Source organism: Salmo salar, chromosome 23 (genome assembly GCF_965601325.2).
Source record: "Salmo salar chromosome 23, fSalSal1, whole genome shotgun sequence".
NCBI lineage: Eukaryota > Metazoa > Chordata > Actinopteri > Salmoniformes > Salmonidae > Salmo > Salmo salar.
In genome coordinates, this window is record NC_138313.1 from 46,460,001 (window position 1) to 46,486,337 (window position 26,337).

Below are 26,337 nucleotides of genomic sequence, written 5' to 3' on the forward strand. Positions count from 1 at the left end.
CTGCAGGAAAGGGCTACCAAGGGCTATATTGTGCCGGCGGTGGGGGCTTTGCCCTGCTGGCGTCTCGGGGAAGGTGGAGGCGAGGGCACCCACTGACCAGGGCACCCACTGACCAGAGAACCCACTGACCAGAGAACCCACTGACCAGAGAACCCACTGACCAGAAAACCCACTGACCAGAGAACCCACTTACCAGAAAACCCACTTACCAGAAAACCCACTTACCAGAAAACCTACTGACCAGAGAACCCACTGAACAGAGCACCTACTGACCAGAGCACCTACTGACCAGAGCACCTACTGACCAGAGAACCCACTGACCAGAGCACCTACTGACCAGAGCACCTACTGACCAGAGCACCTACTGACCAGAGCACCTACTGACCAGAGAACCCACTGACCAGAGAACCCACTGACCAGAGAACCCACTGAACAGAGAACCCACTGACCAGGGCACCCACTGACCAGAGGACCCACTGACCAGAGAACCCACTGACCAGAGAATCCACTGACCAGAGAACCCACTGACCAGAGGACCCACTGACCAGAGGACCCACTGACCAGAGAACCCACTGACTAGAGGACCCACTGACTAGAGAACCCACTGACTAGAGGACCCACTGACCAGAGGACCCACTGACCAGAGAACCCACTGACTAGAGGACCCACTGACTAGAGAACCCACTGACTAGAGGACCCACTGACCAGAGGACCCACTGACCAGAGAACCCACTGACCAGAGCACCCACTGACCAGAGCACCCACTGACCAGAGAACCCACTGACCAGAGAACCCACTGACCAGAGGACCCACTGACCAGAGCACCCACTGACCAGAGGACCCACTGACCAGAGGACCCACTGACCAGAGGACCCACTGACCAGAGGACCCACTGACCAGAGAACCCACTGACCAGAGAACCCACTGACCAGAGGACCCACTGACCAGAGGACCCACTGACCAGAGAACCCACTGACCAGAGAACCCACTGACCAGAGAACCCACTGAACAGAGAACCCACTGACCAGAGAACCCACTGACCAGAGGACCCACTGACCAGAGAACCCACTGACCAGAGGACCCACTGACTAGAGGACCCACTGACCAGAGAACCCACTGACTAGAGGACCCACTGACCAGAGAACCCACTGACCAGAGAACCCACTGACCAGAGAACCCACTGACCAGAGGACCCACTGACCAGAGGACCCACTGACCAGAGAACCCACTGACCAGAGAACCCACTGACCAGAGGATCCACTGACCAGAGAACCCACTGACCAGAGAACCCACTGACCAGAGAACCCACTGACCAGAGGACCCACTGACCAGAGAACCCACTGACCAGAGAACCCACTGACCAGAGCACCCACTGATGGGAGCACCCACTGACCAGAGGACCCACTGACCAGAGAACCCACTGACCAGAGGACCCACTGACCAGAGAACCCACTGACCAGAGAATCCACTGACCAGAGAACCCACTGATGGGAGGACCCACTGACCAGAGCACCCACTGATGGGAGGACCCACTGACCAGAGAACCCACTGATGGGAGAACCCACTGATGGGAGGACCCACTGATGGGAGGACCCACTGATGGGAGGACCCACTGACCAGAGAACCCACTGATGGGAGGACCCACTGATGGGAGCACCCACTGATGGGAGGACCCACTGACCAGAGAACCCACTGATGGGAGAACCCACTGACCAGAGGACCCACTGATGGGAGGACCCACTGACCAGAGAACCCACTGATGGGAGGACCCACTGATGGGAGCACCCACTGATGGGAGGGCCCACTGACCAGAGGACCCACTGATGGGAGAACCCACTGACCAGAGGACCCACTGATGGGAGGACCCACTGACCAGAGAACCCACTGATGGGAGAACCCACTGATGGGAGAACCCACTGACCAGAGAATCCACTGACCAGAGGACCCACTGACCAGAGAACCCACTGACTAGAGGACCCACTGACTAGAGAACCCACTGACTAGAGGACCCACTGACCAGAGGACCCACTGACCAGAGAACCCACTGACTAGAGGACCCACTGACTAGAGGACCCACTGACTAGAGGACCCACTGACCAGAGGACCCACTGACCAGAGAACCCACTGACCAGAGAACCCACTGACCAGAGCACCCACTGACCAGAGCACCCACTGACCAGAGAACCCACTGACCAGAGAACCCACTGACCAGAGGACCCACTGACCAGAGCACCCACTGACCAGAGGACCCACTGACCAGAGGACCCACTGACCAGAGAACCCACTGACCAGAGGACCCACTGACCAGAGGACCCACTGACCAGAGAACCCACTGACCAGAGAATCCACTGACCAGAGAATCCACTGACCAGAGAATCCACTGACCAGAGAACCCACTGACCAGAGAACCCACTGAACAGAGAACCCACTGACCAGAGAACCCACTGACCAGAGAACCCACTGACCAGAGGACCCACTGACCAGAGAACCCACTGACCAGAGGACCCACTGACTAGAGGACCCACTGACCAGAGAACCCACTGACTAGAGGACCCACTGACCAGAGAACCCACTGACCAGAGGACCCACTGACCAGAGAACCCACTGACCAGAGGACCCACTGACCAGAGGACCCACTGACCAGGGCACCCACTGATGAGAGAACCCACTGACCAGAGAACCCACTGACCAGAGAACCCACTGACCAGAGGACCCACTGACCAGAGAACCCACTGACCAGAGGACCCACTGACCAGAGAACCCACTGACCAGAGAACCCACTGACCAGAGAACCCACTGACCAGAGAACCCACTGACCAGAGAACCCACTGACCAGAGAACCCACTGACCAGAGCACCCACTGACGGGAGCACCCACTGACCAGAGGACCCACTGACCAGAGAACCCACTGACCAGAGGACCCACTGACCAGAGAACCCACTGACCAGAGAATCCACTGACCAGAGAACCCACTGATGGGAGGACCCACTGACCAGAGCACCCACTGATGGGAGGACCCACTGACCAGAGAACCCACTGATGGGAGAACCCACTGATGGGAGGACCCACTGATGGGAGGACCCACTGACCGGAGCACCCACTGACCGGAGGACCCACTGACCGGAGGACCCACTGACCGGAGCACCCACTGACCGGAGCACCCACTGACCGGAGGACCCACTGACCGGAGGACCCACTGACGGGAGGACCCACTGACGGGAGGACCCACTGATGGGAGAACCCACCATTCATATCGTCTTTGTGTTGTTTTATTAAAGTTAAAAAACAACAACAACAAAAAACAAACTAAACTATAATAAATTCCTAGTAGTGTTTTAGTTAAGCTACAGAATACCGACTTAGCCTAAACTCATGTTACTCTCATCTCTCTAATCCTGATTTATTCAATCACAGTGGGAACTGAGAGAAGAGAGAAGACTTCTGAAAAGTACAGTTTAGTCACCCAGTAAAATAACTGTAGCTGGGCAGTCTGATTTAATACACTTGTTTCCCAGTACAGAAAAGAGAAGGAGATGTCCCTACAGAAGTCTGACTGTGACCAGCTTTGTGAATTTTTATGAGCGACTCTACAGCTGCTGAAAACATGTGGAACAGTGGATTACAGAGGAACAGTGGATTACAGAGGAACAGTGCACTACAGTGGAACAGTGGAGGACAGTGGAACAGTGCACGACTGTGGGACAGTGGAAAAGTGCAGAACAGTGGATTACAGTGGAACAGTGGATTACAGTGGAACAGTGGATTACAGTGGAACAGTGGATAACAGTGGAACAGTGGATTACAGTGGAACAGTAGAACAATACACTACAATGGAACAGTGGATTACAGTGGAACAGGGCAGTACAGTGGAACAGCGCACTACAGTGGAACAGTGGATTACAGTGGAACAGTGGATTACAGTAGAACAGTGGAGTACAGTGGAACAGTGGATTACAGTAGAACAGTGGAGTACAGTGGAACAGTGGATTACAGTAGAACAGTGGAGTACAGTGGAACAGTGGATTACAGTAGAACAGTGGAGTACAGTGGAACAGTGCACTACAGTGGAACAGTGGATAACAGTGGAACAGTGGATTACAGTAGAACAGTGGAGTACAGTGGAACAGTGGATTACAGTAGAACAGTGGAGTACAGTGGAACAGTGGATTACAGTGGAACAGTGGAACAGTGGATTACAGTAGAACAGTGGAGTACAGTGGAACAGTGGATTACAGTGGAACAGTGGAACAGTGGATTATAGTAGAACAGTGGAGTACAGTGGAACAGTGGATTACAGTGGAACAGTGGAACAGTGGATAACAGTGGAACAGCGCACTACAGTGGAACATTGGATTACAGTGGAACAGTGGATTACAGTGGAATAGTGGATTACAATGGAACAGTGGAACAGTACACTACAGTGGAACAGTGGATTACAGTGGAACAGTGCACGACTGTGGAACATTGGATTACAGTGGAACAGTGGATTACAGTGGAATAGTGGATTACAATGGAACAGTGGAACAGTACACTACAGTGGAACAGTGGATTACAGTGGAACAGTGGATTACAGTGGAATAGTGGATTACAATGGAACAGTGGAACAGTACACTACAGTGGAACAGTGGATTACAGTGGAACAGTGGATTATAGTGGAACAGTGCACTACAGTGGAACATTGGATTACAGTGGAACAGTGGATTACAGTGGAATAGTGGATTACAATGGAACAGTGGAACAGTACACTACAGTGGAACAGTGGATTACAGTGGAACAGTGCACGACTGTGGAACAGTGGATTACAGTGGAACAGTGGATTACAGTGGATTACAATGGAACAGTGCACTACAGTGGAACAGTGGAACAGTGGATTACAATGGAACAGTGGAACAGTGCATTACAGTGGAACAGTGGAACACGGGATTACAGTGGAACAGTAGATAACAGTGGAACAGTGGATAACAGTGGATTACAGTGGAACAGTGGATTACAGTGGAATAGTGCAGTACAGTGGAACAGTGGAACACGGGATTACAGTGGAACAGTAGATAACAGTGGAACAGTGGATAACAGTGGATTACAGTGGAACAGTGGATTACAGTGGAATAGTGCAGTACAGTGGAACAGTAGAACAATACACTACAATGGAACAGTGGATTACAGTGGAACAGTGCAGTACAGTGGAACAGTACACTACAGTGGAACAGTGGATTACAGTGGAACAGTGCAGTACAGTGGAACAGTGGAACAGTACACTACAGTGGAACAGTGGATTACAGTGGAACAGTGCACTACAGTGGAACAGTGGATTACAGTGCATTACAGTGGAACAGTGGATTACAGTGGAACAGTGGATAACAGTGGAACAGTGGATTACAGTAGAACAGTGGAGTACAGTGGAACAGTGGATTACAGTGGAACAGGGCACTACAGTGGAACAGTGGATTATAGTGGAACAGTGGATAACAGTGGAACAGTGGATTACAGTGGAACAGGGCAGTACAATGGAACAGTGGAACAGTACACTACAGTGGAACAGTGGATTATAATGGAACAGTGGATTACAGTGGAACAGTGGATTACAATGGAACAGTGGATTACAATGGAACAGCGGAACAGCGCACTACAGTGGAACAGTGGATTACAGTGGAACAGTGGATTACAGTGGAACAGTGGATTACAGTGGAACAGTGGATTACAGTGGAATAGTGGATTACAATGGAACAGTGGAACAGTACACTACAGTGGAACAGTGGATTACAGTGGAACAGTGGATAACAGTGGAACAGTGGATTACAGTGGAACAGTGCACGACTGTGGAACAGTGGATTACAGTGGAACAGTGGATTACAGTGGATTACAATGGAACAGTGCACTACAGTGGAACAGTGGAACAGTGGATTACAGTGGAACAGCGGATTACAATGGAACAGTGGAACAGTGCATTACAGTGGAACAGTGGAACACGGGATTACAGTGGAACAGTGGATTACAGTGGAACAGTGGAACACGGGATTACAGTGGAACAGTGCATTACAGTGGAACAGTGGAACACGGGATTACAGTGGAACAGTGCATTACAGTGGAACAGTGGAACACGGGATTACAGTGGAATAGTGCAGTACAGTGGAACAGTAGAACAATACACTACAATGGAACAGTGGATTACAGTGGAACAGTGCAGTACAGTGGAACAGTACACTACAGTGGAACAGTGGATTACAGTGGAACAGTGCAGTACAGTGGAACAGTGGAACAGTACACTACAGTGGAACAGTGGATTACAGTGGAACAGTGCACTACAGTGGAACAGTGGATTACAGTGCATTACAGTGGAACAGTGGATTACAGTGGAACAGTGCACAACAGTGGAACAGTGGATTACAGTGGAGCAGTGCAGTACATTGGAACACTGCAGTAAAGTGGAACAGTGAAACAGTGCAGTATAGTGGAACGGTGGAACAGTGCAGTACATTGGAACAGTGCAGTACAGTGAAACAGTGGAACAGTGCAGTACAGTGGAACAGTGGAACAGTGCAGTACATTGCAACAGTGGAACAGTGCACTACAGGTGAACAGTGGAACAGTGCAGTACAGTGGAACAGTGAAACAGTGGAACAGTGCAGTACAGTGGTACAGTGCAGTACACTGGAACAGTGGAACAGTGCAGTACAGTGGAACAGTGCAGTACAGTGGAACAGTGGAACAGCGCAGTACAGTGCAGCACAGTGGAACACTGCAGTACAGTGGAACAGTGCACTACAGTGGAACAGTGCAGTACAGTGGAACAGTGGAACAGTGCTGTACAGTGGAACAGTGGAACAGTGGAACAGTGCTGTACAATGGAACAGTGCAGTACAGTGGAACAGTGGAACAGTGCAGTACAGTGGAACAGTGTAAGAGTGCAGTACAGTGGAACAGTGCACTACAATGGAACAGTGCAGAACAGTGGAACAGTGCAGTACATTGGAACAGTGGAACAGTGCAGTACAGTGGAACAGTGGAACAGTGCAGTACAGTGGAACAGTGGAACACTGCAGTACAGTGGAACAGTGCAGTACAGTGGAACAGTGTAAGAGTGCAGTACAGTGGAACAGTGCACTACAATGGAACAGTGCAGTACAGTGGAACAGTGGAACAGTGCAGTACATTGGAACAGTGGAACAGTGCAGTACATTGGAACAGTGGAACAGTGCAGTACATTGGAACAGTGGAACAGTGCAATACGGTGGAACAGTGCAGTGCATTTGAACAGTGGAACAGTGCAGTACAGTGGAACAGTGCAGTACATTGGAACAGTGCAGTACAGTGCAGTACAGTGGAACAGTGGAACACTGCAGTACAGTGGAACAGTGCAGTACAGTGGAACAGTGTAAGAGTGCAGTACAGTGGAACAGTGCACTACAATGGAACAGTGCAGTACAGTGGAACAGTGGAACAGTGCAGTACAGTGAAACAGTGGAACAGTGGAACAGTGCAGTACATTGGAACAGTGGAACAGTGCAGTACATTGGAACAGTGGAACAGTGCAGTACGGTGGAACAGTGCAGTGCATTTGAACAGTGGAACAGTGCAGTACAGTGGAACAGTGCAGTACAGTGGAACAGTGCAGTACAGTGGAACAGTGCAGAACAGTGGAACAGTGGAACAGTGCAGAACAGTGGAACAGTGGAACAGTGCAGTACATTGGAACAGTGGAACAGTGCAGTACAGTGGAACAGTGCAGTACAGTGGAACAGTGCAGTGCAGTACAGTGGAACAGTGGAACCCGACCCTTAAATCTGATTACTTTTCCAGAAATCCTGGTAGCAAGATTCTCGGATTCAACAGGACATAAGCAGGAAATCCAACCCTTGATTAATCCATGCAAGAAAGTGGCCCCAAGTGCACACTTCGGGAGAAAGGTGGAGAAATGGGACAGAGCCTTCAACATTTCAGACTAGAACAATTCAACTGCTGCTGGCATATTGTGCTCAGTGAACTACTGTGGAAAACAGCGATGCAAAACTTGAGCACCACTAACTCTGCTACACCAAGACGTAGCTTCTTATGCCCAAAGTCTTCAGTCAGCCTCCAGTCAGCCTCACACAGAACACTCGTTGTTCCCCAGAGGACAGCTGATTACTAGGGGAAATACCACAAGGACACAGGCCTCTCGGGACTCTCTGATCAACATCAAGGATAGGAGAGGGGAATGTATAGGGACCGGCGTGACTCTGTCAACAGACATAACGCTCTGTTCAGAAAATACCACACAGCTAAGGAGGAGATGAGAGGTGTGGGTTATAGACTCAGATAGAGTTGTGGGCTATAGGCTCAGATAGAGTTGTGGGCTATAGGCTCAGATAGAGTTGTGGGCTATAGGCTCAGATAGAGTTGTGGGCTATAGGCTCAGACAGAGTTGTGGGCTATAGACTCAGACAGAGTTGTGGGCTATAGGCTCAGATAGAGTTGTGGGCTATAGGCTCAGATAGAGTTGTGGGCTATAGACTCAGATAGAGTTGTGGGCTATAGGCTCAGATAGAGTTGTGGGCTATAGGCTCAGACAGAGTTGTGGGCTATAGGCTCAGATAGAGTTGTGGGCTATAGGCTCAGATAGAGTTGTGGGCTATAGGCTCAGATAGAGTTGTGGGCTATAGGCTCAGATAGAGTTGTGGGCTATAGGCTCAGATAGAGTTGTGGGCTATAGACTCAGATAGAGTTGTGGGCTATAGACTCAGATAGTGAAGGAGATGAGAGATGTGGGCTATAGACTCAGATAGAGTTGTGGGCTATAGGCTCAGATAGTGAAGGAGATGAGAGATGTGGGCTATAGACTCAGATAGAGTTGTGGGCTATAGGCTCAGATAGTGAAGGAGATGAGAGATGTGGGCTACAGACTCAGATAGAGTTGTGGGCTATAGGCTCAGATAGTGAAGGAGATGAGAGATGTGGGCTATAGACTCAGATAGTGAAGGAGATGAGAGATGTGGGCTATAGACTCAGATAGAGTTGTGGGCTATAGGCTCAGATAGAGTTGTGGGCTATAGACTCAGATAGTGAAGGAGATGAGAGTTGTGGGCTATAGGCTCAGATAGTGAAGGAGAAGAGAGATGTGGGCTATAGGCTCAGATAGTGAAGGAGAGGAGAGATGTGGGCTATAGGCTCAGATAGTGAAGGAGATAAAGTTGTGGGCTATAGGCTCAGATAGAGTTGTGGGCTATAGACTCAGATAGTGAAGGAGAGGAGAGATGTGGGCTATAGACTCAGATAGTGAAGGAGAGGAGAGATGTGGGCTATAGGCTCAGATAGTGAAGGAGAGGAGAGATGTGGACTATAGGCTCAGATAGTGAAGGAGATAAAGTTGTGGGCTATAGGCTCAGATAGTGAAGAAGATGAGAGTTGTGGGCTATAGACTCAGATAGTGAAGGAGAGGAGAGATGTGGGCTATAGACTCAGAGTTGTGGGCTATAGGCTCAGATAGAGTTGTGGGCTATAGACTCAGATAGTGAAGGAGAGGAGAGTTGTGGGCTATAGACTCAGATAAAGTTGTGGGCTATAGGCTCAGATAGTGAAGGAGAGGAGAGATGTGGACTATAGGCTCAGATAGTGAAGGAGATAAAGTTGTGGGCTATAGACTCAGATAGAGTTGTGGGCTATAGGCTCAGATAGAGTTGTGGGCTATAGACTCAGATAGAGTTGTGGGCTATAGGCTCAGATAGAGTTGTGGGCTATAGGCGCAGATAGAGTTGTGGGCTATAGGCTCAGATAGAGTTGTGGGCTATAGACTCAGATAGAGTTGTGGGCTATAGGCTCAGATAGTGAAGGAGAGGAGAGTTGTGGGCTATAGAGTCAGATAGTGAAGGAGAGGAGAGATGTGGGCTATAGACTCAGATAGTAAAGAAGAGGAGAGATGTGGGCTATAGGCTCAGATAGTGAAGGAGATGAGAGATGTGGGCTATAGGCTCAGATAGTGAAGGAGATTAGAGATGTGGGCTATAGGCTCAGATAGAGTTGTGGGCTATAGACTCAGATAGAGTTGTGGGCTATAGGCTCAGATAGTGAAGGAGCGGAGAGTTGTGGGCTATAGGCTCAGATAGTGAAGGAGATGAGAGATGTGGGCTATAGACTCAGATAGTGAAGGAGATGAGAGATGTGGGCTATAGGCTCAGATAGTGAAGGAGATAAAGTTGTGGGCTATAGACTCAGATAGAGTTGTGGGCTATAGGCTCAGATAGTGAAGGAGAGGAGAGTTGTGGGCTATAGGCTCAGATAGTGAAGGAGATGAGAGATGTGGGCTATAGACTCAGATAGTGAAGGAGAGGAGAGATGTGGGCTATAGACTCAGATAGTGAAGGAGAGGAGGGATGTGGGCTATAGGCTCAGATAGTGAAGGAGATGAGAGATGTGGGCTATAGACTCAGATAGTGAAGGAGATGAGAGATGTGGGCTATAGGCTCAGATAGAGTTGTGGGCTATAGGCTCAGATAGTGAAGGAGAGGAGAGTTGTGGGCTATAGGCTCAGATAGATAGTGAAGGAGATGAGAGATGTGGGCTATAGGCTCAGATAGAGTTGTGGGCTATAGGCTCAGATAGTGAAGGAGAGGAGAGTTGTGGGCTATAGGCTCAGATAGTGAAGGAAAGGAGAGATGTGGGCTATAGACTCAGATAGAGTTGTGGGCTATAGGCTCAGATAGAGTTGTGGGCTATAGGCTCAGATAGAGTTGTGGGCTATAGGCTCAGATAGTGAAGGAGAGGAGAGATGTGGGCTATAGACTCAGATAGTGAAGGAGAGGAGGGATGTGGGCTATAGGCTCAGATAGTGAAGGAGATGAGAGATGTGGGCTATAGGCTCAGATAGTGAAGGAGAGGAGGGATGTGGGCTATAGGCTCAGATAGTGAAGGAGATGAGAGATGTGGGCTATAGACTCAGATAGTGAAGGAGATGAGAGATGTGGGCTATAGGCTAACAATGGAAAATATCATTTCTTTAATACATGCAGAATTATCTACAAGGTAGTGATCCAATAACTCAAAGGTTTTGATAGTAAGTCCAATTCCCCTTTAGGTTAGCTAATACACAGGGCTTAAAGGCTTAAATGTGGTGTATGTATCCTCGTGGCTATCTCCAGGTTATCTCTAAAGTACCAAGTTCACAATCAGTTACAGACACAATTTCAACTATAATGAGATATAAAATGATAAATGTATTTTGAAGTGCCCAAGATGCCATGTCATTGACCCCTTATTTCTAGGTTGTTAAGGGAGTCTACAGGAAACAGTATCCTACTATTCTATGACTTAGCTCAACCTAATGGCCCTCTATTACCTGTATAGTCCATGACCTTTGACCAAAGTAGTTCACTTGTTTGAGACAAGTCACAGTCTTGTCAAATAACTTTGTTCTATAAGACGTAGTCTTGTTTGCTTTGCTTTCCTGTGACAGGAAACTTCACCCTGACCTATTCTACCAACTAGAGCAGCTAACAAGCTGTGCTCACACTACAGATGCAACTTCCTGCTGCCTGCAGGAGGGGCTGGTACTTAGCATACACCAGACCCGACGCACGCACGCTAATGATGCGCAGGTCAACTGTTTGTTCACCTGCACCCACCCGCAATTGCTAATAACCCATCCACAAACGCACGATTATAAGTGATAAAGTGACAATGTGAGGCCTGCACACGACTCAAACCCACAAATATAGAACTATCCTTTATTTATTTGTATTATTATTTTTGTACTTTTTATCCCCTTTTCTTCCCAATTGGTAGTTACAGTCTTGTCCCATCGTTGCTACTCCTGTACGGACTCGAAGGCGAAGGTCGAGAGCCGTGCGTCCTCCGAAACACGACCCTGCCAAGCCACACTGCTTCTTGACACACTGCTCGCTTAACCCGGTAAGCCAGCCGCACCAATGAAATACCGTACAACTGGCGACCAAAGTCAGCGTGCATGCGCCCGGCCCGCCACAAGGAGTGTATCTCTCCAGGAACAGGGTTGGAGTTAAAACCTACAGGAGGGTATCTCTCCAGGAACAGGGTTGGAGTGAAAACCTACAGAAGGGTATCTCTCCAGGAACAGGGTTGGAGTTAAAACCTACAGGACGGTATCTCTTCAGGAACAGAGTTGGAGTGAAAACCTACAGGACGGTATCTCTCCAGGAACAGAGTTGGACAGCCCTGTCATAAATGATAGCATGAATGATTCAATCTTAGTCGACATCTGTAAAGTTCTCTTTCATCTCTGCTTCTCTTGCATCGAGTTTAGGGACCGGGGAGAAAATGCAATATTTCTCCACTCTTGTTCCCAAGTAAGAATTTACATTTAGGGTAGCATTTTACTGCAAGAAATGCTTAATTCTGCAGGAGTTAATATTATATTAGACTATGTGAGAGGCTATAGACCTACAGTCAGTGTCCAGAGTTCAGTCAGAGGCTATGTCAGAGGTTATAGACCTACAGTCAGTGTTCAGAGTTCAGTCAGAGGCTATGTCAGAGGTTATAGACCTACAGTCAGTGTCCAGAGTTCAGTTAGAGGCTATGTCAGAGGTTATAGACCTACAGTCAGTGTCCAGAGTTCAGTTAGAGGCTATGTCAGAGGTTATAGACCTAACATTAGACTACTGTTCTCGATCTCCCTTCTACAACATTAGACTACTGTTCTGGTCCTCTCTTCTTCTATACCATTAGACTACTGTTCTGGTCCTCTCTTCTATACCATTAGACTACTGTTCTGGTCCTCTCTTCTTCTATACCATTAGACTACTGTTCTGGTCCTCTCTTCTTCTATACCATTAGACTACTGTTCTGGTCCTCTCTTCTTCTATACCATTAGACTACTGTTCTGGTCCTCTCTTCTATACCATTAGACTACTGTTCTGGTCCTCTCTTCTATAACATTAGACTACTGTTCTGGTCCTCTCTTCTTCTATAACATTAGACTACTGTTCTGGTCCTCTCTTCTTCTATAACATTAGACTACTGTTCTGGTCCTTCTATAATATTAGACTACTGTTCTGGTCCTCTCTTCTATAACAGACTACTGTTCTGGTCCTTCTATAATATTAGACTACTGTTCTGGATGTCCCTTCTATATACTTTCAACTCTCCATTTCACAGATTTCCTCTTATTGAATTAAACTCTGACATTGTCCTTTTCTGCCTCAGTGGATCCATGTTAACTTTTTCTGCCCAAGTTCCCAAAAGTATTTTGGCATGTGGTGTGTATTTGGCAAGCTTACAGCTAGGCCCTAAAGCTTAGGTTTACAGTAGGTTAGGCACTAATGCCAGATAAAACCTCCATGTAACCTATACTGTAGATACAGTGAGTCAACACAAACATCACTACACACACACACACACACACACACACACACACACACACACACACACACACACACACACACACACACACACACACACACACACACACACACACACACACACACACACACACACACACACAGAGAGAGAGAGAGATAGACCTACTAAACTTTGGACCAAATGTGATCTATGTCTGAGATAAATCAGTTTATGTTTTAAGGCCAGGCACCACACCCTCATAGAGTAATTTTTTCCCCTTTAAATTACATCACAATCAACTTTTACCAGTTGAATGTAGACACAAACATCATACTTTATTGTATTACAATTTTCCTGAAATATCTTATAATAATATGCAAATGATGCAATATCTAATTAAATATGCACATATTTGCATATTGCGCAAATACATTTTTGTGGACACTGGATGAAGTAGCAGGCAGAGTATTTCTTCCAGCTCAGAGAAAGAGGAGGGGTACTGACTAACAGCATGACCATGTTAAGCCTTTAAAGGAATTCTCGACAAGTCCGGGTCTGACCATGAGGCAGCCTGGGCAGTGTGTTAAAGGGGAGGTCTGAAAACCAACAGTTTACTCTCCAGACAAAAAACGGAGTTAAAATTCATTAGAATGTTAATGATGGTAGTATGATAAACTCAAGTATTTTACATTTTTATGTTTACTTATTGAAAATACCAATATTTAATGGACCAAAAGAGCAACAAAATATCAAAATTGTTAGGTAGATGTAAATATTTATTATTATCAGCCTGTGGTGCCTGGCCTTAAAACTGGCCTTGTTGTGTTGTTGGAAAACAAAGACACCGTGTCAGTGTTATCTGTCCATTTGCAATTTTATGATGCTCTTCTTCTTTAATCTCTTCTTCCCTATCCTAATCTCCATCACCATGGTGATATACCACATAGACTGTAAAAAGAGAAACATGAACCTTGTCCAACACCATCAACAACGCACTCTTCATTGAGTCATTGGCTCATAGGGAAGTAGTCAAAAGTAATGCACTATATAGGGAATAGGGTGCCGTGGCCCCTGGACAAAAGTAGTGCACTACATAGGGAAAAGGGTGCCATAGTGGTTAGAGTGTTGGACTAGCAACCGAAAGGTTGTAAGATCGAATCCCCGAGCTGACGAGGTAAAAATCTGTCGTTCTGCCCCTGAACAAGGCAGTTAACCCACTGGTCCTAGGCTGTCATTAAAAACAAGAATGTGTTCTTAACTAACTTGCCTAGTTAAATAAAGGTAAAATCAAAAATGTAAAAATAGGCTCTGGTCTAAAGTAGTGCACTATATAGGGAATAGGGTGCTGTTTAGGGTCTAACCTGAGCTATTCTCACTCACATCTCAGGTTTAAGTACCATAGACGTCTCTCTCTGTTATAACTTCTACATTATAAACTGGGTGGTTTGAGCGCCTGAATGCTGATTGGCTGACAGCCGTGGTATATCAGACCGTATACTACTGTTATGGCAAAACATTTATTTGTACTCTTTGTACTAATTATGTTGGTAATCCATTTATAATAGCAATAACGCACTTCAGAGGTTTGTGGTATACGGCCAATATACCCCGGCTAAGGGCTGTATACAGGCACTCCGCATTGCGGCGTGCGTTAGAACAACCCTTAGCTGGGGTATACTGGCCGTATACCACAAACCTCTGAGATGCCTTATTGCTTAAGTAACTACTGTTCTAGGGTTCAGGTTAGGTTTAAGTATCAAAGACTTCTCTCTGTTATTACTTCTACAGTAAGTATTGAACTAAAGAACATGGTGACAGAATGCTGTGGATTGGGGTACATTCAAAGTAATCCATCTCATCTGATATACAGTATTACCATAGATGCTTGCTTTGCTGACAAAGTTATGCTCAGCAGCTGTAGGGAACGTTTACTTGTAGCCTGTGTATATGAAACTCTATTCTGTATTCTGAAGCAAGTGAGAATATTTCTTCCAGATCAGAGAGAGAGGGGGGTTCCCCACTAACAACATGACCAAGTTAAGCCTAAAAAGGAATGCTCGACAAATCCGGGTCGACCATGAGGCAGGCTCGGTAGTGTGTTAAAGGGGAGGTCAGAAAACCAACACTTTACTCTCCGGACAAAAACTGATTTAACAATGACTATGCTGATAATACACAGTAAAACGGTGACCAGTGGTAAAACATCAAGTCCTGGATAGATTGAATAACACCATTATTATGATACTTTATCGATGTCCATGTTCCTGTATGGTAATGTTATTACTGTATTTTAAGAAATCTTTAAGAGGTTGCTGATATTTTAAACCGTATCAATTTGAGTAGTCTACTGATCTGCTGTAAATCAACTTCTAAAATAATGGCTTTATTCAATAAAACGGTAGATTGTTGGGGTCTGGGACATGTTAATTTTGTACATGACAAAGTGTGTATTAGGCCTAGCTCATGTTTACGGTCCCTTCGGTTGAGTTGGTCTGCATAGAATACAATTAAATGCGTAACTGTTAGGCCTATAAGCAACAATATGATTGTATAAACTACAAATCAATCTACATCTCATACCTAACGACAAATAACCTACTAAATTAATTTGATTATCATAAAGCTGTAAACAAGCAAGCAAGCGAGAGCATGGAATATCAACCAGTTCAATGCGGCGCTGTCTACCTAACTAGTCTGACACAAGTAAACCGAACAATTTACCATCACATAGGGAGTTCCGGCTCATCTCAATCAAAGTTTCATCTCTAGTCTTTCCCGTTAGTCGACTCCTGCCACTCATCTTGCCGAGCCCTTTGCGGAACGACCGTCGGCCCGGTAAAAACAAGGAGGATCGAGTATCTTTTGAATCAGGACTCCAAGCCCACGCCTTAGGCTCCGGACTCACTTTGAGCGGTAAATGTACTACTGCTTGCTACCTTCTCAAGCGGAATCTTGAAACAGCGCTCAAGAGACACCACCAAGCCCCAAAGTCCCCTGACAAAAAATATTGTCATTAAAGGGGAGGGGCTTGAATCCAAAACTCTGTCCGCACTGAGCTGGTTACGTTCAACCGTTACAGAGAGTGTAACAAATGATTGGCCTACTTTATAAAATCATCCTACAAAGTGATTCAAAGGACAAGATCATCAAATATTTCTTACTTCTTTAATGTGGCAAAAAAGTGACTTTATAGGACAGCTTTGTCATTTAATTTTAGTGGAACTGAATTTGCATTTAGTTATTCTATTCTAATCTCGTTGCGCGGTATATTCTGCAACAGAGTAAATAGCGGAACAAGGATGACGACAAAAAGGGCAAACGGCCTTTAAGTGCCGAACGGTTTATTCAGAAGTGCCGGAGGGCAGGATGTCCAGTATGTAGGTTTAAGTGGATACAAGGCAAAAACACAACAAATACATGGGAAAAATACAACAAATACATGGGAAAAACACAACAAATACATGGGAAAAACACAACAAATACATGGGAAAAACACAACAAATACACGGGAAAAACACAACAAATACATGCACACGAACCGAAAAGGATCAGTGGTGTAAAGTACTTAAGTAAAAATACTTTAAAGTAGTACTTAAGTCGTTTTTTGGGGTATCTGTACTTAACTTAACTATTTATATATTTTTTACAACTTTTACTTTTACTTCCCTACATTCCTAAAAAAAAGAATTACCTTTTTACTCCATACATTTTCCATGACACCCAAAAGTACTGAGTACAAAATGTCTCGTTACATTTTGAATACTCAGCAGAAAAGGAACATGGTCCAATTCACGCACGTATCAAGAGAACATCCCTGGTCATCCCTACTGCCTCTGATCTGGCAGACTCACTAAACACACATGCTTTGTTACTTAATGATGTCTGAGTGTTGGAGTGTGCCCCTGGTAAACTCCAACAAGAAAATGGTGCAGTCTGGTTTGCTGAATTTAATATAAGGTATTTGAAATTATTTACACTTTTACTTTTACTTTTGAAACTTAAGCATATTTTACAAATTACATATACTTTTGATGCTTCAGTATATTTAAACCCAAATACTTTTAGACTTTTACTCAAGTAGTATTTTATTGGGTGACTTTCACATTTACTTGAGTAATTTTCTATTAAAGTATCTTTAATTTTACTCAATTATGACAATTGAGTACTTTTTCCACCACTTAAAAGGCTTGACATATATATATATATATATATATATATATATATATATACAGTTGAAGTCGGAATGTTACATACACTTAGGCTGGAGTCATTGAAACTCGTTTTTCAACCACTCCACAAATTTCTTGTTAACAAACTATAGTTTTGGTAAGTCGGTTAGGACATCTACTTTGTGCATGACACAGGTAATTTTTCCAACAATTGTTTACAGACAGATAATTTCACTTATAATTCACTGTATCACAATTCCAGTGGGTCAGAAGTTTACGTACACTAAGTTGACTGTGCCTTTAAACAGCTTGGAAAATTCCAGAAAATTATGTCATGGCTTTAGAAGCTTCTGATAGGCTAATTGACATCATTTGAGTCATTTGGAGGTGTACCTGTTGATGTATTTCAAGGCCTACCTTCAAACTCACTGCCTCTTTGCTTGACATCATGGGAAAATCAAAAGAAATCAGCCAAGACCTAAGAACAAAAATTGTTGACCTCCACAGGTCTGGTTCATCCTTGGGAGCAATTTCCAAACGCCTGAAGGTACCACGTTCATCTATACAAACAATAGTACGCAAGTATAAACACCATGGGACCACGCAGCCATCATACGTAGAACATCCAAGATGGCGTAGCAGTCAGACGTCTTTGTCTTTGTCCTGTCGTGTCCCTTGTATATATCTTTTTATATATTTTTCTTCGCATTCTTTTTAATATTTTATCTAAACCTCAACTTCTAAATACTCTCCTGCAACCCGCCTCACCCAATGTGGCGTGGATCTGTTTTTTTATCTAAAGTATTTCTATTTACTTCGGATCTGGAATCCCTCAACTGAAGCTAGCCAGCTAACTACCTACCAGCTATTAGTCAGCAAACCACTGCTAGCGGTCATCGGCTAACCTTTAGCTCGGAAAGCTCTCGCCAGTTCGTACAACGTGACTCAAACCAGAGCATAACGGACCTATTTTTTTTCTCTCCATGTCCCCGGATTCCTACCGCAAACTCTGAACATTTTCATCTGGATCTTCGCAACTAGCTAACCGCAATCCCGGGTGACTACTCCTGGCTAGCATTTCCATCCCGGAGCAAGCACCAATTAGCCTGAAGCTAGCCCTGCTAGGGCTCCTGGGCTACCACCGAAGCTCACTTCTGGGCTACAATATCTGGACCCCTTCTACTGCCGGTACGGGGCACGGAACCCCGTCAATCCTCTATGACTGGAATACCGACATAATCTGCCCGAGGATTCCAAAAGTGACCTCAGGCGTGACGTCCGCTGAAGGCCCATTCTGCTAACCGCGGCCTGCTAGCTACCTAGAGCTACTAATCCACGACTGGTCTATCGACGTCACCGCACGAGGAGGCAAAAACAGACTTACCTCCATCGTGATGTCCCCCAAGGCCCTTCTGCTAACTTGCTAGCCCCGGTCTACTAACTGCTAGCTTGCTAGCCCCGGTCTGCTAACTGCTAGCTTGCTTGCCCTGATCTGCTAACTGCTAGCTAGCTTGCCCCGGTCTACTAACTGCTAGCTTGCTAACCCGGTCTGCTAACTGCTAGCTTGTTCGCCCCGGTCTGCTAACTGCTAGCTTGTTAGCCCCGGCCTGCTAACTGCTAGCTTGTTAGCCCCAGCCTGCTAACTGCTAGCTTGTTAGCACCGGCCTGCTAACTGTCTGAATCACCGTGTCCCCAGCCAGCCCAACCATTCACTGGACCCATATGTTCACTTGGCTACGCATGGCTCTCTCTAATATCAATATGCCTCGTCCATTACTGTCCTGGTTAGTGATTACTGTCTTATTTCACAGTGGAGCCTCTAGCCCAGCTCAATATGCCTTAACCAACCATGTTGTTCCACCTCCTACATATGCGATGACATCACCTGGTTTAAATGTCTCTAGAGACTATATCTCTCTCATCATTACTCAATGCCTAGGTTTACCTCCAATGTACTCACATCCTACCTTACCTTTGTCTGTACACTACGCCTTGAATCTATGCTATCGCTCCCAGAAACCTGCTCCTTTTACTATCTGTTCCGAACGTGCTAGACGGCCAGTTCGTATAGCCTTTAGCCGTACCCTTATCCTACTTCTCCTCTGTTCCTCTGGTGATGTAGAGGTTAATCCAGGTCCTGCAATGCCTAGCTCCACTCCCACTCCCCAGGTGCTCGCATTTGTTGACTTCTGTAACCGTAAAAGCCTTGGTTTCATGCATGTTAACATTAGAAGCCTACTCCCTAAGTTTGTTTTAATCACTGCTTTAGCACACTCTGCCAACCCGGATGTCTTAGCCGTGTTTGAATCCTGGTTTATGAAAACCACCAAAAACCCTGAAATAACATTTTCCGCCAAGATAGAACTGCCAAAAGGGGCGGTGTTGCAATCTACTGCAAAGATCGCCTGCAGAGTTCTGTCTTACTATCCAGGTCTGTACCCAAACAATTCAAGCTTCTACTTCTAAAAATTCACCTTTCCAGAAAAAAGTCTCTCACTGTTGCCGCTTGCTATAGACCACCCTCTGCCCCCAGCTGTGTCCTCGACACCACATGTGAATTGATTGCCCCCCATCTTTCTTCTGAGCTCGTGCTACTAGGTGACCTAAACCGGGACATGCTTAACACCCAGGCCATCCTACAATCTAAGCTTGATGCCCTCAATCTCACACAAATTATCAATGAACCTACCAGATACAACCCCAAATCCGTAAACACGGGCACCCTCATAGATATCATCCTAATTAACTCGCCCTCCAAATACACCTCTGCTGTTTTCAACCAAGATCTCAGCGATCACTGCTTCATTGCCTGCATCCGTAATGGGCCTGCAATCAAACAACCACCCCTCATCACTGTCAAACGCTCCCTAAAACACTTCTGCGAGCAGGTCTTTCTAATCGACCTGGCCGGGGTATCCTGGCATGACATTGACCTCATCCCGTCAGTAGAGGATGGCTGGTTATTCTTTAAAAGTGCCTTCCTCACGATCTTAAATAAGCATGCCCCATTCAAAAAACGTAGAACTAGGAATAGATATAGTCCTTGGTTCACTCCAGACCTGTCTGCCCTTGAACAGCACAAAAACATCCTGTGGCGTTCTGCATTAGCATCAAATAGCCCCCGTGATATGCAACTTTTCAGTGAAGTTGGGAACAAATATACACAGGCAGTTAGAAAAGCTAAGGCTAGCTTTTTCAAACAGAAATTTGCATCCTGTAGTACAAACTCAAAAAAGTTCTGGGACACTGTAAAGTCCATGGAGAATAAGAGCACCTCCTCCCAGCTGCCCACTGCTCTGAGGCTAGGAAACACTGTTACCAGTGATAAATTCACTATAATTGAGAATTTCAATAAGCATTTTTTTTTACAGCTGGCCATGCTTTCCACCTGGCTACCCCTACCCCGGTCAACTGCCCAGCCCCCACCACAGCAACCCGCCAAAGCCCCCACCATTTCTCTTTCACCCAAATCCAGATAGCTGATGTTCTGAAAGAGCTGCAAAATCTGGACCCCTACAAATCAGCCGGGCTAGACAATCTGGACCATCTCTTTCTAAAATTATCTGCCGAAATTGTTGCAACCCCTATTACTAGCCTGTTCAACCTCTCTTTTGTATTGTATGAGATTCCCAAAGATTGGAAAGCTGCCGCGGTCATCCCCCCTCTTCAAAGGGGGTGACACTCTAGACCCAAACTGCTACAGACCTATATCTATCCTACCCTGTCTTTCTAAGGTCTTCGAAAGCCAAGTTAACAAACAGATTACCGACCATTTTGAATCCCACCGTACCTTCTCCATTATGCAATCTGGTTTCAGAGCTGATCATGGGTGCACCTCAGCCACGCTCAAGGTCCTAAACGACATCATAAACGCCATCGATAAGACACATTACTGTGCAGCCATATTCATCGACCTGGCCAAGGCTTTCGACTCTGTCAATCACCACATTCTTATTGGCAGACTCGACAGCCTTGGTTTCTCAAATGATTGCCTCGCCTGGTTCACCAACTACTTCTCTGACAGAGTTCAGTGTGTCAAATCGGAGGGCCTGTTGTCCGGACCTCTGGCAGTCTCTATGGGGGTGCCACAGGGTTCAACTCTCGGGCCGACTCTTTTCTCTGTATACATCAATGATGTCGCTCTTGCTGCTGGTGAGTCTCTGATCCACCTCTACACAGACGACACCATTCTGTATACTTCTGGCCCCTCTTTGGAAACTGTGTTAACTAACCTCCAGACGAGCTTCAATGCCATACAACTCTCCTTCCGTGATCTCCAACTGCTCTTAAATGCAAGTAAAACTAAATGCATGCTATTCAATCGATCACTGCCCGCACCTGCTCGCCCGTCCAGCATCACTACTCTGGACGGCTCTGACTTAGAATACGTGGACAACTACAAATACCTAGGTGTCTGGTTAGACTGTAAACTCTCCTTCCAGACTCACATCAAGCATCTCCAATCCAAAATTAAATCTAGAATTGGCTTCCTATATCACAACAAAGCAACCTTCACTCATGCTGCCAAACATACCCTTGTAAAACTGACCATCCTACCGATCCTCGACTTCGGCGATGTCATCTATAAAATAGCCTCCAACACTCTACTCAACAAATTGTATGCAGTCTATCACAGTGCCATCCGTTTTATCACCAAAGCCCCATACACTACCCACCACTGCGACCTGTACGCTCTCGTTGATTGGCCCTCGCTTCATACTCGTTGCCAAACACACTGGCTCCAGGTCATCTACAAGTCTCTGTTAGGTAAAGCCCCGCCTTATCTCAGCTCACTGGTCACCATAGCAGCACCCACTCGTAGCACGCGCTCCAGCAGGTATATCTCACTGGTCACCCCCAAAGCCAATTCCTCATTTGGCCGCCTTTCCTTCCAGTTATCTGCTGCCAATGACTGGAACGAACTGCAAAAATCACTGAAGCTGGAGAGTCATATCTCCCTCACTAGCTTTAAGCACCAGCTGTCAGAGCAGCTCACAGATCACTGCACCTGTACATAGCCCATCTGTAAACAGCCCATCTATCTACACTATACTTCATCCCCATACTGTATTTATTTATTTATTTATCTTGCTCCTTTGCACCCCAGTATCTCTACTTGCACATTCATCTTCTGCACATCATTCCAGTGTTTAATTGCTATATTGTAATTACTTCGTCACCATGGCCTATTTATTGCCTTAACTCCCTTATCTTACCTCATTTGCACTCACTGTATATAGACCTTTTTGTTTTATTTTTTTCTACTGTATTATTGACTGTATGTTTTGTTTATTCCATGTGTAACTCTGTGTTGTTGTATGTGTTGAATTGCTATGCTTTATCTTGGCCAGGTCGCAGTTGCAAATGAGAACTTGTTTACGATCACTGCCCATCTGTAAACAGCCCATCTATCTACTTCATACTATATTTATTTATTTATCTTGCTCCTTTGCACCCCAGTATCTCTACTTGCACATTCTCCCTTATCTTACCTCATTTGCACTCACTGTATATAGACTTTGTTTTATTTTTTCTACTGTATTATTGACTGTATTTTTTGTTTATTCCATGTGTAACTCTGTGTTGTTGTTTGTGTCGAATTGCTACGCTTTATCTTGGCCAGGTCGCAGTTGCAAATGAGAACTTATTCTCAACTAGCCTACCTGGTTAAATAAAATTAAAAAATAAATAAATACTGTTCAGGACTGAGACGTGTTCTGTCTCCTAGAGTTGAATGTACTTTGGTGCGAAAAGTGGAAATCAATCCCAGAACAACAGCAAAGGACCTTGTGCAGATGCTGGAGGAAACAGGTACAAAAGTATCTATATCCACAGTAAAACGAGTCCTATATCGGCATAACCTGAAAGGCCGCTCAGCAAGGAACAAGCCACTGCTCCAAAACCGCCATAAAAAAGCCAGACTACAGTTTGCAACTGCACATGGGGACAAAGATTGTACTTTTTGGAGAAATGTCCTCTGGTCTGATGAAACAAAAATGTAACTGTTTGGCCATAATGATGCATTGGGAGAAGCTTGTGGAAGGCTACCGGAAACGTTTGACCCAAGTTAAACATTTTAAAGGCAATGCTATCAAATACTAATTGAGTGTATGTAAACTTCTGACCCACTGGGAATGTGATGAAAGAAATAAAAGCTGAAATAAATCATTCTCTCTACTATTATTCTGACCTTTCACATTCTTAAAATAAAGTGGTGATGCTAACTGACCTAAAACCGGGATATTTTACTAGAATTAAATGTCAGGAATTGTGAAACTGAATTTAAATGCATTTGGCTAAGGTGTATGTAAACTTCTGACTTAAACTGTGTGTGTATATATATATATATATATATATATATATATATATATATATATATATATATATATATATATATATATATATATATATATATATATATATATATATAAAATGTAACCTTTATTTAGCAAGGCAAGTCAGTTAAGAACAAATTCTTATTTATAATGACAACCTACCCCAGCCAAACCTGGACAGCACCCTATGGTACTCCCAATCACAGCCAGGTGTGATACAGCCTGGGACTGTAGTGATACCTCTTGCACTGAGATGAAGTGCCTTAGACCGCTGCGCCACTCGGGAGCCCAACAAGTTTTAGCTGGATAAACTTTTACAAGTAAATACAAATGCCTAAATGCCTAGGGAACAGCTCACAACAATGTGTGCACAGAGCTCACCAGCTTGTAGTCCTAAAACCTGAAAATGAGTTACCTCTGGTTCGTTCAGCCATGGGTGACAAATGAATGGGGAAAGAATAGGGTTTTGGGATAAACACCCAAAAATAAGGTCTGAGATTAACACAGGTTTAGGAGATCTTATATGTTTGGGGCGGCAGGTAGCCTGGTGGTTAATGCGTTGGACTAGTAACTGAAAGTTTGCAAGATTGAATCTCTGAACTGACAAGGTAAAACAAATCTGTTGTTCTGTCCCTGAACAAGGCTGTTAACCCACTGTTCCTAGACCGTCATTGAAAATAAGAATTTGTTCTTAACTGACTTGCCTAGTTAAATAAAGGTAAAATCATAATAATAAATTCTGTGAGATAATATCAGTCAGTTAACATGACCTTTATGGATTATCAAACCTTTATGTGCTATTTTTATAACATTTGTTTTTTTTTAATCACTAAAAGTGACGTTAGCTGATGAAGATTATCTCCTAGATTAAAACGTATTATATCTCCTTAACCTGTGTTGACCATAGACCTTATTTTCAGGCGTTTATCAAAAAAAACTTCAAAAACGCCATTCATTTCCCCATAGGCTTTGTCCAACAAAACCATGGCGCAGTTAGTGCCTACAACAAGACACCATTACTATTTATATTTAATAGGTCTGTTCTCTGTTACAGAACAAGTATGGGCACAGATAGAACAATGAGACAGATATTTCACCGGATGTATAAATGTGAAGCATCTGCTTGGCGTTTCCGCTCACTACCAAATATGGTAATGAGAGGAAGCCCAGAGACCGGCAGTGGGAGAAGATGGAAGGAGATGGATTTTGGCTCACCATTCTGCAAATTTTCTCATTGATGAAACATTTGAGCTCAATACAGTTTTCTGTTCACAAAATTACAATCTGTTAGAACAGAGTGGACTAAGTTTTGCAGACTTTCACCTTTGACATTTAAAAAAAAAAAGCGTTGTTTAGAAGGAGCGCAAAGTCGAATTGAGTTATTGTACACGTGTCTAGAACACGCCAATAGGATTTCGCTAGCTTGTGCTTGTTCCGCCCACTATGATTCATTTGCGCCCATTGGAAAGACAGGCTGTGGTCTATCTTGGGTTAGTTATACAAATCTTCGGTATGTGTAGCTGCAGCCCATTATGAAGACCAGAGTATGGGCGAGTGGTTGTTGTCGAAAGAAGTGGGTGTATGGAAAGCGAATCAGCTTATTGGGCAGATTTGTTGTCACTCAATACCGTTTTGCGTGGCTGATTGGGCTGCACTACGAGTCTATACTACGCCACCAGTGCTCTGGTGAAGCGCTTCCTAAAGGGTATCATGATTGTGTCGCCGGCGGTAGCTACGTGGTCATTTTTTAAATGTAGGTAGATGCATCCATCGCTGGAGTGACTCTGTTAATCGGCGTGTCGAGACAAGTGGGAGGATAATGGGAAGATCAGGCGTTGGATGGTTGCTCTGTGATTCGTTACGGATTTGAATGAGCGGTGTTGCCGACCGTGTGTCAATTCCGGCCAGCCTGGGGACGAGTGTTACCGTGTGAAACAAGACTGGGAAAGTCTAATCTTGATAGAATCATACTGTGTCAGTTGAATGTTAACGAAACACATATTACCAATACACATTAGGTCTAAAACTCATTATCACGTCTGTTTGGCTATCATATGATTACAATAAGTGTTTTTTGTTAAAAAGGCTTTTTATAATTACTGTTCAGACTATACAGGGTTTTCATAAAATCTATATTTCCTTATTATCATCATAGGATGACAATAAAATAGTTTTGGGCGCAATAATCTACTCTTGTAGAATCTGGCAGCAAACCAGTTTAGAACGGGAACTGCTGGGCAACTTCTCTGTATTGTATTGTCATTCTATTCAATGACAAGGTCAACTATAAAATCCATCAATACTACTCCTACCAGAAATCCATTGTAAATCCGCTGTAGGCTACATAACATAATATGAAAAAACTAACCTAATGACTTCTGCGTAAAGTGTGACTGAAACTGTGTTAACATGCTCAAAATCAAACTCCCAGAGTTTGACCATCTGGAAGAATAATTGGCCTTAATTGGCCACGTGTACTCTTAAATCGCAACCTGGCACAGACAGAAGAGGAATGGCCACTCCTCTCTAGGTTTTCCCCCCTGGGGCCT

General features: G+C 45.0%; 1 protein-coding gene across 3 annotated transcripts in view; it reads right to left on the minus strand.

Annotated features, from left to right (window-relative positions):
* Window positions 1–16,307, minus strand: part of ano5a (anoctamin 5a) — an 86,978-nt gene extending 70,671 nt beyond the window's left edge. For all 3 annotated transcript variants that reach the window (XR_014382365.1, XM_045706231.2, XM_045706230.2), the window contains exon 1: window positions 16,006–16,307. Coding sequence is in view for 2 of the 3 variants with exons in the window: in XM_045706231.2 (XP_045562187.1) it covers window positions 16,006–16,084 (79 nt within the window). In the remaining variant the exon portion in view is untranslated. The remainder of the gene's footprint in view (window positions 1–16,005) is intronic.
* Window positions 16,308–26,337: the final 10,030 nt, after the last annotated feature.